Raw genomic sequence first — 19,369 nt, 5'->3', positions numbered from 1 at the left:
TTTGGAGTTACCCCAAAATTGGGTAACTCCAAATCTTTTTACATAGCACCGGAAGCTAGTTGTATCAGAGAAAATGTCTACAGGTGTGGCTCATCCTCATTGTCTTCCAATTCCATGTTTTTGAACTCGCTTATGCACTAAAATTTATTCATAACTCCCAAATCAATACTTGTGGTGCTTTTTCAGTCACTCGTGGAGATGTGCAGAATGGGGAAAAATTGGAACCACCTGACATGCATGTTCCTAGCTGAGATCTAATGAGGTGACACTCCACCTACTTGTTTCAGTTCTCATACTGCAGACAAGTGTCCTTTTCTCTACCTAGTGCCATGTTTCCCACACTTTTGTACTTTTTGTTGGTGATTTTTCTGTTTAAAATGGCCTTCAAGTACAGCACTTAAATGCTGGCTGGTGTTCCTAAGCACTAGCGGGCTGTGATGTGTCTTGTGGAGAAAATATATGTTATGTTCTGTTCAGGCATGAGTTACAGTGCTGTTTGCTATGAGTTCAATGTAAGTGAATCAAAATATATATATTAAATACAATATCTTTAAACAGAAACACATAAAACAAGATTAGGTGTTGATCGGTTGATGAAAATGTGACCAGAGGCTCATAGGAACCTAACCCTGCATTGCCCCTAGGAGTAAGAGTTAGTTCAGTGTTCATTAACTCAGTGTCCGTGGAAATTCCACAGAACATAACTAAGGAAAATAGTGAGAACTGACTGTACTTGCACACATTTGGAATTATGAATATGCTCCTAAAATAAAACAAAATGGGGGAAAGTACACAGAGTTGTGCTCTTGGTACTCTAGACTCCCATCTTCTGATTCTCTTCTCTTGTATCTGCATGGACACAAAATATGTTGCCCAGGATAATTTTGGTATATTTTAGGTCATCAACTACTCCTCTCCTCATGTTGCTGTCATATACTCAGTTCACCTCCTTTGGGCTACTAGAATTCTCTATAACTCTTCCCCTTTAAGGCTTTCACATATACTATATCTTCTGCTTCCAATCCTTCCCTTCATTTGATTAATGCAGCATCCTCATCCTTCAAGTTCAGCTCAAAGAAACATGATTGCTCAGATTTAAGATCTGTGTTGTTTTTATAGTTTCATAGCACTACTGTGTTCCTTTACTCATATGTATCATAACTACAGTTAAATAAAGAAAGGTGAAAATAGCTATTTCATATCCTGAAAGCATAGCCTGAGCCTGATAGTTTGGTGTGGTTTTCCAAGTGCCAAGCCAGTACCTTGCAACAACAGATGCTCAATGCATATCTGTAGGGTAAATAAATGAATGAATGGAATTATGTAAGGTTTTCCCCCCAGTTATAACAATCAATTACCTATGCATTCCCACCTCTGGTGATGACAAATAAATATTTGTGCAATAACTGGGTAGATCAGAGTTTGCCATAGCCAGAGGCCTCTTTTAGAGTTACATCTATCTACCCATATGTACATACGTAATTCTAACCAGATGAGCAAATCTCTTGCTCAAGGGCAGCCATCTAGATTAATCATTTAAAAACCTCTCTGGAATAGTGCAATTACTCTGCCAAAGTCACTACTGTCATAATAAAAGAAGAAAGTATTCAAAGGGTATTCCAATTCCCTGATATAATCTATCAAACTTAAATCACTCACAGCATATGAAAATATAATAAAATTTCTATTTTGATAAGGTCCTTTTAAAATAATTAATTTAAAAACCTGTTGCATATTCTCAATTCTAATATCAATGCTGTTTGAGGGACTGTACAATGGCTCCTGCTTTTGAAAGAAATATCCATAGAAATAGTTTTCAAATTAACCTATACAGTTCGGGAAACTATTTCATGCTAAACCTCACTAGGACTCAATAGGACCTTTCTGGAACTTAACCCCACACATATCTATCATATATGGATTCTACTTAAAGAAGAAAGCATTCAATGAGAACTAACAATAACTCACAGAGTATTAAGGAAGATCAAAAAAATCAAGCTGAAGGCTGTCTGCACTTGTCAGCTTGTGCTCCCATAACAAAATAGTATAATAATAGACTGAATGTCTTAAACAATAGAAATTTATTTCTCAGAGTTCTGGAGGCAGCAAAAGAAACAACTACCATGAATCAAACACTAAAAATTCCTATGCATGAAACTCAGTACTTTATATACACCATAATCCTGATATTATAATTCCTGACAACGACCCCGAGCAATAGATACCACATGTACAAATACATAATGTATTTTTTTCTTTTATGATTTCACAGATGGGGAAACTGAAGGTCCAAAGGTCAAACGGGTGGCCCAAACAACAAAGCCCACATTTCATATGTTATTTTGGAGCTCATTATTTTAATGGCAATGCTCATGTGCCTCTCACTGGACTATTAAACTATTAATAAACCCTCCTGAGATCCCAGGAATTGCCATATCTAAGTTCCACTCAAGGGACCAATGCTTGTAAGGTGCAACTGAGTCCTCTGGATGGCTTCTAAGTATTATATTTCATTAAGCGATTGAGTTTCTAAATACAGTATATGCATTTTGACATATATCTAGCTAACTACTTGGCTATAGAGAAATAATCTAAATGCAAAATTACCCATGAGTGATTAGTATAAAAAGTAACACATAGTTTTAATCTTGGGAAATCATGCATTAGTCTGTTTTTTTTTAAAAAGTCCAGTAGCGATCACCTGTTTAGTCTCTTCAAAAACCTTCCTTCCTCTCTGGGAGCCGTTCATCCTTCTTTGAAGGGACTGCTCCTTTTCTAACCTTTTCTGGCACATAGTTCCACTCAGGCTGCCAACGATCAGGCTGCCCCCCATTCATCCACTGCCTACAGGGGCAGCAGATGTAAAGTAGGCCAGGTCCTAGCAATCTTCCCCAGAATTTGTCAAATTATAAATTAGGAAAGAGGCCCAGTCTCTCTGTGTCAAATTTGAGACTGAAACATAAAACTGAGATCCTGGTAATCACGTTTCCTGTGTCAGGGGGAGGATATCAAAATAAATAAGCAAAGTTACCCTCCCTGGAAGGAGCAGAGGAGACAGGAGGGAGAGCGACGTGATAGACAAACAGAAGTCACTGGTGTTAGTTGACCTGGAAGGCACTAGTACCTGCGCTGCTCCTCTGATTTGTATACAGAAACACTTCTCTTAGACCTTAAGGGCTTTGCATCAGGTTTCTGTCATTTGCCACCAAAACACATCTGCATAAAATAGGTAATGATATAATAATATTTTAGAGGAATTTCAAGCCAAAACCCAGAAAAGGCATTCTTGCCAGGCCACGTTTATTACTAAGGAGGTTCTTTTTATAAGTCAGTAAGTGGCATGTTCACTATCTAAAGCACACATATATAAAACAAAGATTTCAATACATTTTCTTAAATTATTTGCTACTGAAAATAACATGCAATAATCATCCAATGTTATTTGGACCTGATTACCAGCCCTTTGGAGGGAAAATATCTCCTGGCAAAGTTTCACAAACCTAAGCATATGTACTTGCGATCTGCCCTTGATCTCTGCCTCCTTCCATCCCTGTCATGAGATGGAAAATGAACCTTTAATCACAAGAAGCTGCATGGACTTGGTTGACCCTTAAGTCTGTGCCTTGAACTACCTACCTCTCACTTTTATTCCCGTGAAAACTGGCAATGATGATTTCCACTTACACCTCCTTTTTCATTTGAGATTCTGAAGGCTTCCTCTTCCCTAACAGAGATCTGAAGAAGTAACACATCTACCAACCGTCTTATGGCATAGTGTATGCTAAATGGCATCTCATAGTCTGTTCTAGGGCCCACGTATAATTTACATAATTGTTAATATAGTTATACAACAGTTGAAGCTTTCATGTTTGTATTACTCAGTACGGTCTAGGTTTTTCTGCATTAACACACCACAGAAACTTAATAAAATTGTCTTTCCTACTCATTCAAAGTGCAAGGTGGGCCAAGTATCTTCCCCAGTAGCCATGTCATGTGAAGTAAAGTTGACGCAGTCTGGAAGAGGGAAACGTAAGATGCGCACCAGCTGGAACTGCCTTGTCAGGGTGTCTAGGTGGACACACGCTTACATTTTATTGATTAGAACTAGTCACTTGGCCTCAACCTAAGCGTAAAGAAGCTGGAAAATGCACAGAAGCTCATGAATCGATGATGAGCATAATGGCTTCTGCCACCCTGTACTGTATTTCCTAGGAAAACTTGAGCAATATTCACGCTCATGGATTAAAAAAAAAAATAAATCAACAAAGGCATAGGTATAAGGACTACCCACCCTGCTCGCACAGGACTGTCCAAGTGTACCTAGTACTTTCTTGTTTATGTAAAGCTAAGATGACAGCCCTAGTTACCTCAAACACAGAAATGGAACTTATCATTGCTGCTAAGATACATTGCTGCTAAGATCTATGACTTACTTTAATTGGTCTCTTTTATTCTGCAAAATATTTTCAGCACAAAGCAAAATAATACAATGTGCCTACTTAGACTTAAGAAGGAATAGAAAAATACACATTGTATATTATGGCCACCAACTTCCTATGCCTAAAACCTTTTGCTTCTTGGCCTCAAAAAAGGTGGGCTAATGCTTGGTCCTCTGTGTAAAGCAGTCCGTCATAAAACCATTACCATGATATTATGGTATATTATGGCCACCAACTTCCTATGCCTAAAACCTTTTGCTTCTTGGCCTCAAAAAAGGTGGGCTAATGCTTGGTCCTCTGTGTAAAGCAGTCCGTCATAAAACCATTACCATGACTTTAACACAATTGGCAGTCATTGCTTACATAAAACAGAAGAGTAAGTTCCCATGGAGACAAAGCCAACTCTTCTCTCCAAAATGGCTTATTCTTCCAAGTCATAAAAGATATTACCAGAAAAATAATATGAGGTACTCACAGAGGCTGGCAGTCCCAAATCTGTATTCAGTAATTATATAGCTAAAGCATGTTCACATTACCTTTTGATAGAGTAACAAAGATAAACATTGCAGTAAAAGATAATCCTATGTAATTACTGTTTACAAAATAAATCCCTATATCCATCTAAACAATGTGGAAAGTTTAAATTGTAATATGTTTTCTACCTCTACTTAGTGCTTTATTAATGGGATGACCACTCTTCTTGACCTATTTGCTGAAATTCGTTAGAGCTCTAGCAGACCATATGGATGGCCAGATGGGTTGTGTAATTTAATGCCATTATTCTACGGATGAAGTAAGGGATAAACATAATTTGCATTCTTTTCCATCCTTCCCACATACCTTTTATTAGTTTCATTTTTAATTCAGACATCAGAACGGAAGATAATACCTTGCTACCAAGGCCCAGATGCCAACTAATTACTACAAGAGACTCCAGCCCTGACATCACAGGCCAGGCTTCTGCACACCCTCCATCATACCCGGTGACCCCACCATGCTGATTAACAGGTTGAATGCTAAGCCCTAATGAACGTGCCAGATCTTAGATGTTCTCTAAGCTAATGTAATTAGCATTACATTGAACAGAGTATTTCAGTCACTTCGTAGAGAGATTCATTCATACTTTATAGTACATTATCTGCCTTGTCACCCTATGGTCTTTGAATTTATTTTATAATCATCAATCTAAAAGGCCTCTGTGAATAGAGATCTTTCAAATATTGAAAGAAAATTTAAATGTTTTTACATAAAATATTGATTTTCTTTTACAAAAGTGATTCCCTATGCTGTATATAAAGGGAAGTGGTTTTTGGAGATGCTTGTTGAAATGCAAGTTTCTGAACTCTACCAACAGAAATTCCGATAAAAGGGGGTTTGGGATAAGACCCAGGACTATGCATTTTTAACAAGCAACCCATGATTCAGAAGCAGAAAAATCTGTGGACATTTGAAAAAACACTTCCACCTGAGTAGCAGGAGCGATATTGGTGTCTTAGATTAACCGAATCTATCAGACCTTTGTTCAAAATAGTTAGTGTGTTCCTGAAAAAATTATCTGCATCTATATAAGAATTATTTTCATATTAAGATTATAATTTTAAATGTACCAAATAGTTTTTGATAAAAGATTAAAAACTAATTATCCAGAGAAGACATGGATGTTATTTCCAACAAACCATGTAATTGTATGAGGTCTCCATTCAATAGGGTCATAGTGGGTAGTGACATTTCTATCCAGTATGCAGTAGGCCTGGAATTGCTTTTCCACTTTTAAGAGAACGACCAGAGAGTAGTAGAATTTCTGCAATTCCTGACTTTTCTCTATGGCAAAAGATGACATACAAAATATCTCAGCCTTGATGAATAAGGTTGCTAAGTAATATGCCAACTAATTATTTGAAATATTACTATCAATATTATTATCAATTACCACATATGAAGTATTTTCATGCGTGTGGTACTGCTTTCTTGAAACAATCAGATACGAAATCCCTCGATCTTTTATCTGGATATGTTTCCTTCCTCTATCACCCTAAACATTTTAAGGTAGTTTTTCTTGCTTCTACATTGATAACTATTTAACCAAACTACCACTTGCTTAATGAACTTCAAAAGAGTTCTCTTTTGTGTTTTTGAACATTTATACTGTGTTAAAAATAGAAAAATAAGAACATGAATAAAATGAAAACATTTATTTAATGATAACTATATTACAGGTATTTACTTACTATAATTTGATACCGAGATTTAATGGTTTGAGAAATTTATATCATTCTTCATTCTGCGCCTCTTTTTAAATCCAGCCAGTGCATAGCAGGTTGTCAAATGACCATGACAAGTCTATAAACACATCTGGCTTTCATTTGATGGAGAATGATTATTGGGATATCAAGCACTGTCAGAGACTTCACTGGATGCTGTCCTATTCCATTTCTTCCTCTAGGATTTCTTCCTGTATTTTCCAGCAACCCCAACTGCAGCCCCAGCCTCTAGGTAGGGCAGTATAAGAGTTCTGACCAGTCGAATGTGTACAGAAATGATGTCTATCCTTTGTAGGCCTGGCCCCTAAAATATCTCATGTGATCTTCCATGACATCTACATTCATTCTCTGTCCAGCTGGGTGGATCAGATTTAGGGAACAAAGCCTTAGGTGATGGCATAGCCACTGGATGAAACATTGCTTGAGCAAGAAATAAACTTGTATAGCCTTCAGGCCCTGGAAATTTGAGATTGTTGGCTTAAAACTAGTAAAGTCAATTAAGGCTTGACTTAACTAAAAAGGTATATAAATTTTTTGTCCTGCTTATAAGTTAGTCAACTACGCAACAGAAAATTATGAATATATAGGACCTGAGGTCCAAATTTAACAGACAAATTAATTCACCGTAGGAATCTGTTTCAGTTGTATTTAAAAAGGGGAAAACTACATATCTTAACATTAACACATTTTACAGCTCATGGGCACAATATCTTTGAGTGTTGCTCTAGCAGAGCATTATTAAAGAACACCTGACCCATGGGATAGAGGAACAAAACCCTGTGCACAATATCTGCTATTTCTATAGTAGATATTTGTCATCACAAATAACAGTCATAATCCTTAAAGCAATTGTCCAAAGCAGAACAGGAGAAAGTATTTGAGAAGCAGAATTTTTCATTGACATACTAAAATAGCATTTTAAAGATACCTGTTGGTACTGGAAACAAAAATGCATCAATTCAACCTAACCAAAGGGTAAGGGAGACATATACTGAATTAATGTAAAATCACTGACATACAGAAAGTGGAAAACACACACACACACACACACACACACACACACACACACACACACGGAATTATTAGAGGATCAAATTTTTACGTTGGTAGTACAACGAAGAGACAATATCCTAAAGAATAACTAAACAAGGTCACTAAACAAATGACCTTGGTGGCTAAAGCAACTAAATCAGGGCTGCAGAAAGCCTGGCCTAGATCTGGCTCTGTCACTTCCTGGAGGTATGAGAAATGCAGAAGAAGAAGATATGAGAAATGCAGAAGAGCATAGTGATGAAATGTTTGGGGTATAAATTTCCACCTGTCAGTAATGAGCTATTTGACTTAAGAAAACTATTTTATCTATTTCCTCAGCTATAGAATGGAGAGAAGATAGTAATTATTTTATAGACTGTTAAAGGATTAGGTCATATGACACATAACAAGAATTTAGAGTGGTCTTAGCTGAAAGTAAATACTAATAAACATTGGATATCTTTTCTAATGGCATAGCTCCATCACTATGAGAGCTATATTATCTTCCCCTGTAAAGTAAGAAATTGCACTACAGTGTACACTGTACATGATTTGTATGATTTCCTTAAGTGTTTATATGCTGAGTCTATACCTGTCTCTTAAAGTCAAATATATAGTTGAAAAATGAAAAAAAAAATCTAAATATTTTAAGTAATGATTTTTTAAAAATCTATAAGACAGTCTGGTCTGTTGGTGAGATCGATTTAGAAAAGATAGGTGACATAATAATGCACTAATAATGCACTAATTTATTTATTTATTTAACCTTCAGAAGTGATATGGTACTTTGATTCATTCATTATCCCTCATGAATTATACCTTCATTTGAACATGGAATGTAACAAGACTAAGTGTCAGGCAACCATTTAAATTTTTAAATGTCATATTTAATAAGTACTACAGATATAAGGAATTATTTCTATCACACAAACCTGAATGGATCCAGAATGTACATGACAACACTCCCTTTATATAACTTAAAGTGAAGTACTTCATATACTTCTTAGGCTTATAGATTGTCAACTACTTGAGTTTCTTTCTCATTCAGAGAAAAGCATTTCTACCAACTGTAGCAACAGTAACAAATTATGCTCTACCACAGAACATAATGCATTCCAAATAAAGTGGAAAGGTGCCTCTCTTAGAAGTTCCATAATTTAGTAAATCTTAGTTTGTGCAAAGAAATCCTCATCTAAACAGATACTCCTGTAAGTCTCAGAATGATGTGAGTAGTTCAAGATGCTGAATCACTAAAATTATTATAAATTCGGTTCAAACTACACTTTTAGTTGATTATAACTGAAAATAATATGAAAACGGGGCTTTACTATACCAAGAGAGTATATGTAAAACTATGGCATGGAGAAATTTTCTTCTTAATCCAGAATTTTATTTATTCCAAAGAATCTTACCTCCTGCGTACATCACAGCCAGCATAATGGATGATATCCATGCTATTTCACTGTAGGTAGCATTGAATATTTGCTGAATTTCTTTGAAGAATACTGTGACGGCTTTGGGGAATGCATATGAAAATCCAATTGAGATAAAAGATGCTCCAACCACTACCCAGCCCCATCCTCCATCAGGAGGTGGATATAGTGGGGCACCTGCTGGTGGTGGCATTTCTGCTCTTCTATTTGAAATTCAAGTAACCTACGATTAAAATAATAAAATAATGGTTTAAACCATATTTTCATTTTCATCACTCTTAATAGTCACCAAAATTGTATTTTCCAGTTATAACTACAACTATAGAATTTTTCATGAATATTTTTTAATACTCTTACACTCAGAAAATTTACAAAAAAAAAAAAAATGGAGTCAGGTATGTAACTTTGACTGCTGTGGGCTAAAACTTGAAAGCGTTGGAAACAAAATTACTCAAGAAGTTAAGTGTTCAGCTCCGTACTGAAGTACCATCCAAAAAATAAAAGCTATTGCAATCTGATTTCTAAGTATAAGGAAAACGGAGCTGTCATCACTTAGAATAGGATACTTTTTAATCCAAAATGTTTTTTTTTTAATACAAATGTTAAAAATAACCATTTACTAAATCCAATGAATTTTAAAGAATTAAATTATATATAATTTAGAATTTCACTTTTAATAATTGAGAATATGTAAAAATACTTCAGCACAGATTTATTTTCTAAACTTGTATGATTAGAAATTGTATGGTTCTAAAGAATTAAGTTAATTTTAATGCGCAGCCAAAACTGGTGCCACCTCCACCCATTTCATAAATACCGTTTACGTATTTTTTGTAGCAGTGAAATTCTCTCAATCAAATTCATTGGGTGGTATGTTATTATTCATTAAAAGAATGATACTTTCTTTTTGGATATGGCTAGAAACACTTAATGGCTAGCTTTATGATATAGAGCATCCACTCTCCTGTGGAAGTAATGATCATACACAATTTAATTCAATTGATATTAAATTAAAAACATCTTTGTTCCCTAATATCAATGTTTCTTTGTATCCTGCAACTTTACTGAATTCAATGATTAATTCTAACTGTTCTTTGGTGGATTCTTTAGGGTTTTCTACAATACAAGGTCATATTATCTGTACATAGAGACAATTTTACTTCTTCCACTCCAATTTGGATGCCTTTGATGTATTTTTCTTGCCTAATTGCTCTAACTAGGACTTCCAGTGCTTAATCACCATTTGTTTGTTCTGATTTATTAATTGATACATGCAGATTAAATGAAAAGATTTACAAGTCTTTAGTATATTTACAGTTTGCTTTTGTCATAATTTTTGCTTTCTTGAAAACAACAAAAATTATCCATATGTTTAATTTGAAGTTAGTGTTCTCCTTGGCCATCAATTAACCCAATACGGTAGATTTACAGTACATGAGCACTGGAAATAATATGTTTTTAAAAGTATAAAACTTAAGAAAGAAAGAAAAAAAGAGACAGATTGTACATATTAGTTAAAGCAGCTTCGAAAGTTGTCTCAAGAATCTGAATTGATATGTTATTGAATTTTGTTATAAAATAGTCAACTTTCTTATTCCTTGAAAATATTTTTTTTTAAAAAATCTAGAAGAATACTGAGGAACTACCAAAGGGCATTTATGTGGTAAACACTTTTTGTTTTATTAGCAAAGTGTAAAAACAATTATGAGATTTAAAGTTCTCACACTGCAATTTTCCTGCTTGTATAAAGGGGGGAAAAAATATTTCATTACTAATTCAAGTTTAAATTATTGTAGCTTTTATCACATCTGCTATATGGTAAACACTTATAAATACAACTGGATGATTTTTCAATCTTTTCAAAAATCATAAACATTATAAAATAATCTTATATTTTTAAATAACTATATTAATATGAATATTGAAATTTACTAATATTCAAATTATGCTATGAGTATTAATATTGAAATTTACTAATGAGCTAAGTTGATGTTGAGATTTCCATTTTAAGACAGCAATCTATGCTCATAGAAAGGGACCTTCAAAAAGAAGCATTATATGATTGAGCTATTTTTTTCTCAATCCTTTTTCGTTTTTATATGGTTCTTTTTTAATGTAATTCACCAGTTTATCTCAGTATATGACCTTTTGTTCTGTTCCCAGCATATTTACTAAATTTTAATTAAAACTACATACTCCAGGTTGTCAGTCTCTCCTCATACACCTCTTTACTTCCTTGTCTCCAACCTGTTTTGTTTCTTCCCTATAAATTGACATCATCTCTTAACTAAATCATTACAAAGTGAACCCAGACCAATTAAGCCTTAAAAAATTCTAATTCCAAGATTGTCATCTGGTCATTGTTAACAACTCGAGTAGACTAATAGTCAAGATCTCATTCATACACACTCACTGGCATCATGTTTGTGTGTTTTTTCCTGAACACAATTATGGAATATTTTATACAATTTATGGATTGTATTTGTGTGCATAATCAAGAAAAATAAGAGTTGAAAGTATAATTTTACCTGTTGACAGGTGCCCACTGGAATAGACTTCTTTGGATTATATGTGAAATTGTTAAGTCCAGTCACTAGTCCTTGAAGTGTGATATTTGAAGGCAATACAACGGAAGAGAGGTGTAACAAACTCTCGATTATCTAAAGAAATAGAAAAATAAGGGTTATATATATACTTGAATTCCACAAGCCTCACTGGGGCCACTAGCAATAACTCACCCCAATAAATTGTGACCCTGTTTTAATAATTAGCAAAATTGAATATACATATATACACATATATGTAAGAATATATACATAGATATATGTGTATATATATATATATGTGTATATATAGATAGAGCTATAGATATAGATAGATATAGATGATATAGATACAGATACAGATACAGATACAGATATAGATGATATAGATATAGATATAGATGATATATATCTTTCTCAATCCATTAATCGGACTATGAAGGTTTAAACAAAATGATCAACGTGTATACAGGAGATAAACATGAAAAATGTAAAATGAAGAATTAGAGTTTTCTAATAAACAACAATAGATTACATATCTACCATTATGAGAAGAAAATTTATTAGCATTCATTAGCTGTCACTCAAATAATTCCCTATAGTCTTTCAAATAATTTGCTCTAAAATTCAGTTAAATAAAATATCCACTGACAATAGAAAGAAGAAAATTAAAAAGACAATTATTAGAAATACTGTAATTAATATATATGTCTTACAAATTAGTCTGAGACAAGAAAAAAAAAGTATTTATGGGATCTCTGATTTAGAATTCATGCTTCCAAATCAGGTCTGGGTGGTAGATGACCCTGCTAAATCTCGCTAAGACATCAAATACCTTTATTTCACCTTAAATTTGGGGATGAGCCTATAGCTGCTAGAACTTAAGAGTTTATTTTGTTTGGGCCAAGCATTCCTTTGCCTAGATTAAAGCTAAGAAAAAGTCCGTTCTTTCAATTAAATAGCCAGTTGCCTGCCTTGCATCCAGACCCCCAATGCTAAAGTGCTGAATGAAGGCAATGCAGCCACCAGGTCTGATGAGGTTTGTATGAGAGGGTAAGGCAAGTCTGTGTTCCAATTACCAAGTCAATGAGAAACTGAGGGTAAGGAGGAGAATGAAGACTGGTAACAATTAGAAAGTCATGGATAAAATCTGAGAAATAGATAAAGCTAAAATTAAAGTTTTAACTTGTGCTAAGAATGAAGAATTCACATAAATGGATGTCCCAGATCTGGGGTAACAGCAATGGGGAGTGGCTCACATCTACTCTTGTCTTACCAGGAGTCTTGGGAGCCTTTGTGACTTCTTTAAGCTGGATAATTCAAGGTTGGCAGCTCCATCCTACCACAAATAACCAGCCCATCCACAACTAAAAAACCCTGTTTATATTTTGGGGAAATATATTTTCTGTCCATTTCTTCTGCCAGAGAGAGCTGCCTTGTGTGCAGGGCAAAGCCTAACAGTAAAGCCTGAGGCATTTGAGATTGGACTTTGACCTTCCAGTCTATGCTGATCATTACTAGAGTTCATGGAGGCCTGCACAGGGACCAGAATAACAGAGATCTCAACATTTCTACCAAATGTTCACAGTGCCTTAACCAAAGTGGTCTATTTTCTTCCAGAAATACCAACCCATACCAGGCCTTTTTTCAACAAACTGGCCAATAAACCAGAAACCCTCTACTTGGTAGCAATATCAATCATAATCTATTTTATATCTCTTTCTCTCCATCGATTAACATAGTATATTCTATACACATTTAGGCAGACATAGTTACACAGTGCATATATTGGTCTTTAGTCTTAAAAGTGAAATGTAGTATTTTAGAACGTTATGCCTGACGAAGAAAACAGTAGGAGACCACCAACCCTTAAAGCAAGTAGGAAGTCTTTCCTTCAATTTGAGAAAGCAACCATTTTAGAAACTGCTTCCTGAAGTCCAGGTGGTATAAAGCTTATTCTCTCCTACAAAAGCAGTGTTAATTACCATAGCTAGAAGCTGGGCTATGGTATCAGAGAATTTGGTTTAGTTCACATTTATGCAACATGTTTTATGATGGGTTTACTTATAACAGGGTGCATGAAAAAAAAATGCTTTAGAACTTTCAATGTTTGTCTAAAGATTCAAATTATCATAATCTCATGACTTATGAGAAAGTGGCAGTTTTAATCACATTAATCAGATGAGGGCATAAAGACTCAGAGGTGGCAAGTGGCTTTTCAAAAGTGTAACTAATGTCCCATAAGTTATCAAGTTAGTGCCAGTACTGGCATCTTTTTGAAAGGCCCATTGTTACTGGTCCACTTTAACACACCATCTTGGAGGCTGCTCTTTCTGCTTACAAATATATTCCTTCAGTTTTATTTCTATAATGGACTCACAAATTTCAGTTCTTGCACACATCCTTGCTTGTCTTGTCCACTGGAATTCAAATATTTCTCCTTTGGAATTCTAAACCCCAACTATCCCTCCAAGCCTTAAGAAATCCATCATTGCTCCAGTTTATTTATATCTGTCTTTTTACAATGTTTCTGAGTATATAGACTACACTACATCACTGTCGTTAACAAAAGGGTGACTGGTTGACTACTGAAAACATTTAGTTATTTCAAGTATTTTTCAAAAACTTATGTGGTGGGATGTGCTAAAGCCCAAGAATTTTGTCTTATCTTCTAGAAATCAATAAGGGTTGACAACGTTGTGGAGTACAAGATGTAGAATAAAGAAGTAATGAAACTATTAGCCATGGTCAATGGTTAGACTCTAGTGTTATATTCAAGGCCCCTTCTCATTCAGTTGTACAGAATATCAGAATGCTTATATATTTTGTGAATAATTATTTCTTCAACTTCCCAAAACTAAATCAGGGTACATCAATGTTATATACCCTTATCAATAGCCTATGCCATCCACAAGTTTATGTTTCAAAATACAGTCCAGAAATAATGTACTCAGCAAACTAAGTCCCAAATTAAATCAATAGTTGTTAGCAGACTATTGGCTTCACTATAAATTCTTCTAGATAGTCTACACATAAAGCATGAGTTGTTCTTCACAACCTACCTGTAAAGTGACCTATGGTTTCATCTAAAGGAGTTAATATGTTCCTTAAAGAATGAGTAACTTTTTTGCCATTTTCCTCTTTCTTATATAAAAGGATAAATTAATGTAATGTCCAAGGATATATTAATTAACGTAATGTCAAATTAATGTAAAATATTTAAGTTTAGGTGACAACTCACCCAATATTATAACAGGAATTAAACTGAACCAAATCTTCTCTTTTCCAACATGTAACTGAATTAAAATTGGAATCCAATCCTGGGAGGTTATTTTATTTTTCAAAGTGGACCATCTTTTAAATATTATTGACTGATTTACTTTGACAACTAGACAAGAGAGATATCAATAGTGCATGGCCTGCAAAATGTCAGTAATACAAAACCTATTTTTAGATGCAAATTATTACTGTAGTTAAAAGGATCTGACAATGCTAATTGTAATAGGAGTCAAACTAACTAAAGATGTTTTTACAATGTGCAAATTAGGAAAACTAATATGAACCAGCAAACAATCTTTTATGAAAAATTGGAAATTAACATCCCATACCAAGTAATTCCCTTGATTTCTAATACTATACTTTTAGAATAATGTAGAATTATGTAGTGGCTGCCAGAAAGTATGTCCATGTCCTGTCCTAATTCCCAGAACCTGTAATATGCCTTATATGGTTCTAGAGACTGAATATTTGTGTCCCCCCAGATTCATATGTTGATACCTAATTCACAATGTGATGGTATTAGGGGTGGGCCTTCGAGAGGCAATTAGGTCATTGGGGTGAAGCCCTTATGAATGAGATTAGTGCCCTTATAAATAAGGCCCCAGAGAGCTCCCTCACCCTTTTCGCCATGTAAAGACCCAGTGAAAGATGGCTGTCTGTGAACCAGGAAGAGGGCCCCAACCAGACAACGAATTAACTGGCACCATAATCTTAAACTTCGCAGCCTCCAGAACTGTGAGAAATAAATTTATGTTATTTATAAGCCACTCAGTCTATGGAATTCTGTTATAGCAGCCCTAACAGACTAAGATAAAAATAAAATTTTACAATTTGTCACCACATAGATGGACCTATTATAGAAGGTTTTATGCTAGGTGAAATAAGTCAGACAGAGAAAAACAAATACCAGCTGATTTCAGTTATATGTGGAATCTAAAAAACAAAATAAATGAATAAACAAACAGAAACAAACTCAGATACAGAGAACCAGGAGTGGGATGCTATTGTAACAAATACCTAAAAATGTGGAAGTGGCTTTGGAACTGGGTAACATGTGGAAGCTGGACAAGTTCTGAGGTGCATGCTAGAAAAAAGGTTATTGCCATAAAAAGACCATTAAGAGTGATTCTAGTAAGAGTCCAGAAAGAAAAGAGGAGAGCTGTAGAGAAAGCCTCAATCTTAGAGAATACCTAAGTCATCCTGGATAGAATGTTGGTAGAAATGTGGAAGGTAAAGCCCATTCTGATGAAATCTCAGATGGAAATGAGAAACACGTTATTTGGACAGAGGGGGAAAGACAAAAAAAAGGATGATCTAACCTTTGTATGCTAACAAAATTCAAAATACTGTATGTGACAAAAGAGATGCATACAAAATGCATACGAAAATATGTATATATGCCATAGGGTGAGGCTTATGAAAATTATATTTCCTTAATTATAATAATTTGGGATAATACTATTATAATTCTATATCTGCTTTGAAAAATGGGTTAATTTTAACTTGTCTACAACTGATTTAAATAGGGTTATTTTAAGGTAATAGAGCAAAGTTAGAAGTTGTATTTTATTTAGAGATCTTACTTCTATTTTTAAGTTTCATTTTCTTTGTTTTATATTGTTTTGTTTTTAGTTATGCCTAACTAAAATTATGACACTCTCATATAAGTTGTAAAGAAGGTACCGAGAGATGGTCCCCGTGCATAAATTTAGATATAAATTATATTTGCTGATTACTAATTACCTAAATAAATTACAATTACCTTACATCTTATGTTACATCACTGATTAAGACACTTGCCACTTTAACATGCATTTTCTCATAATTCTATTTCATAGCTATTACCTCCATTTTGCAAACAATGAAACTGAAATTCAACCGTGTCAAATATCTTGTATTAAGTCTACCTGCAGCATTTGTTTCACTCTAGGATTAGGCTCCTGTAGAGTTAAGCGCTATACCTTCTTACTGTCTTCTTGATATGTTACTTTTCCATCATGGACTGCTTGAAGTGTTCAGATTGCCACCCTAGAGTCACTACCCTACTGCATTTTGCCTTTTCTAATACTTGCTCTGCATATATGGTCGGTTGCCTGGCTTTTCTGCCCTCCACCCATTCCCTCTGTGTGCTTCCCCAGAGACTTCAGGAGACACTCAATTAGTTGGCAATTGCCAAAATAAGAAGAAGAAACTAAAGTTGAGGACCACAAAAATTCACCATCCAGTGAATTCAGAGAAATGGTATCAGTCAGGGGAACTTCCAGGGGAAGGGCTGTGGAACTCTTAGAAACTTAATCAAGTTGTGAGTTGTGTCTTCTACTATACATTTATGAGTAAATTAAATCAGTCATTTTATTATTTGTTCCCTACCTCTTCTTGTCATGCTTCCTTACCCTCTGACTTTTTGGTTAAGCCACGTGACAATGGATTCTAAGCCAATGACATATAAGCCATATCCAAGAGTAAGCTTAAAATGAGTTTGTTTCTTTTGACTCTACATCTGTAGTCCTTATCTTTGAATATAAGAACGTGCCCCCTTTAGTCTGGATCCCTGAAAACAAGAATATGTTGGAAGGTCAGCCGAATCCACCAGAGCCAACAATAGCTACAGCTGACCCATAGCCTCCAAGTAGCACGGACAAGAAATGAATAGCTGTTGCTGTAAACCATAAGATACTGGAGCTGGTTGGCAGAGCAACAACATTTCAGGCTCGGTGTGTAAAACAAAATCCTAAAATATATGATATTGGCTTTAGGGATAAACAGCTGGTGGTGAAGACCCTGTTTAAAGAAGTTAGAAAAATGACTTCTGTTAGGCAGTAGCAAAATATTTGGTAACTCTTGCTTGTAATACCTTGAAATGCAGAAAATGCACACAGTGTATTTAGGGTTCTGGGGCAAAAGATTTGGAGAAAGAATGTTGGTACCATGAAGTGGCTATTATTAGTTATGTTTAATAAATACTAGAAGAGGTAATGAGGTCGTAGTAAATTTGAAACCTGTTTGCAAGCAGGGATGAAAAGGGAAAAGGGACAACCTACATATTACAGAACTTGCAGGGTTGAAAGATACATTTTCCACCCTATCTTTAGTCTAGTAAAATATGGTCAGGGGCATAGCCTTAGTACCTTCTCTTAAAATCTCTTACAGGTTTAAGTCAGACACGAGTAAAATCTTTCAGTTTGAAAAATAGTTGGGAGTGCGAGTGGAGAAGAGATCAATGATGTGGCCCCTAAAGTTCTAATAAACTTGAATTTTCTATTATTCAAGAATAATAGAAAATTTAAAACAAATTAAATTAATTTGTTTAATTGTCTAATTAAATAAATTAGACAATTGTTTAAAATTGTCTCTTTAAACAATTCACATGTTTAAAGAGACATGTCTCACAAAGAACTGAGTGTTACTATTTGCACTAACTGGAACCAAATAATTTTAAAATATTCTTCAAAAGGTTATACCATAAAATGTGCTACCAACCTACACAAGAAAGAACAGTGAATGCTGGAAATGTAAAATGACTGAGTGATTAAAATGACTCCAATATCCTGTAGCTTGCTTTATGTGATGTACAGAGATATAGTACCATGGGAAACTTAAATACATATATCACAATAAATGTCAAAGTATTACAATAAACTGTAGTAACCCTCTGATCAAGTGACATTCACGCTGGCTCTTATTTTCCTTATTTGTTAAAAAATAGAGTAGGATTAAGTGTTCTCTGAGGTCCCTTTCAGCTCATATTTGATTCTATGACACTAAAATAGTTCTATTTATAAACTTTCTTAGCATGTGAAAAACAATTTTTTTCCCTTTCTCTGGGAAAATGCTGCTGCCACTCACTCAAAAATTAGGAATAAACAGATGGACATTATTTGAGCAGGGTTTCCAAGATTCTAAAAGCTAGGCTGAATGAGAAAAGTTCTTTTGAAAGAACCAAGTGAAGGAATTCCATTATGTAGGCAGATAAGTCCTTGTGCTTAATTAAATGTGAGAGGCTACTAAGGGCCCACGTATTAGTTCGTCAAGTGTGCTTAGAATTTTATTCAATTCCCAAATCACAGTTTCGTTTCCATAAAAGTTATTGTATGGGAGCCTCAGAGTATCTGGTGCATGATTGAATAGTTGTTCATTTATCAGATAAGATTAAATTATTAAAGCATATTTTCATGTTCTTTAATAGAATATACTCCCATAAAAGTGGGACAGTTTGGTTCAATGTTGCAAATAAATCACATGAAGATACTTTTCAAAGACAGAATGAAAACAGCATATTATATATTCAAAATGTTTTAAAGAAGTATGTAATATTTCAGTTTATAAACTGTACATTTGCATTTCCCATATTTCTCTCAATTATATACGCTTAAATTAAAAAA

The 19,369-nt window shown here is 34.6% G+C and overlaps 1 protein-coding gene across 8 annotated transcripts in view; it reads right to left on the bottom strand.

Moving 5' to 3' along the window:
* Positions 1–19,369, bottom strand: part of SLC16A7 (solute carrier family 16 member 7) — a 157,290-nt gene that overhangs the window by 62,292 nt on the left and 75,629 nt on the right. For all 8 annotated transcript variants that reach the window (XM_081059716.1, XM_081059719.1, XM_081059718.1 and 5 more), the window contains 2 exons: positions 11,694–11,825; positions 9,145–9,388 (listed from right to left, as the gene is read on the bottom strand). In XM_081059716.1, coding sequence (XP_080915842.1) covers positions 9,145–9,358 — 214 coding nt within the window. In that variant the 5' untranslated portion in view covers positions 9,359–9,388; positions 11,694–11,825. The remainder of the gene's footprint in view (positions 1–9,144; positions 9,389–11,693; positions 11,826–19,369) is intronic.

The sequence above is a fragment of the Rhinolophus hipposideros genome, assembly GCF_964194185.1.
Source record: "Rhinolophus hipposideros genome assembly, chromosome: 9".
NCBI classification, from domain to species: domain Eukaryota; kingdom Metazoa; phylum Chordata; class Mammalia; order Chiroptera; family Rhinolophidae; genus Rhinolophus; species Rhinolophus hipposideros.
Note: the sequence above shows the minus strand (reverse complement) of the source record. Positions and strands in the feature narration are given on the sequence as shown.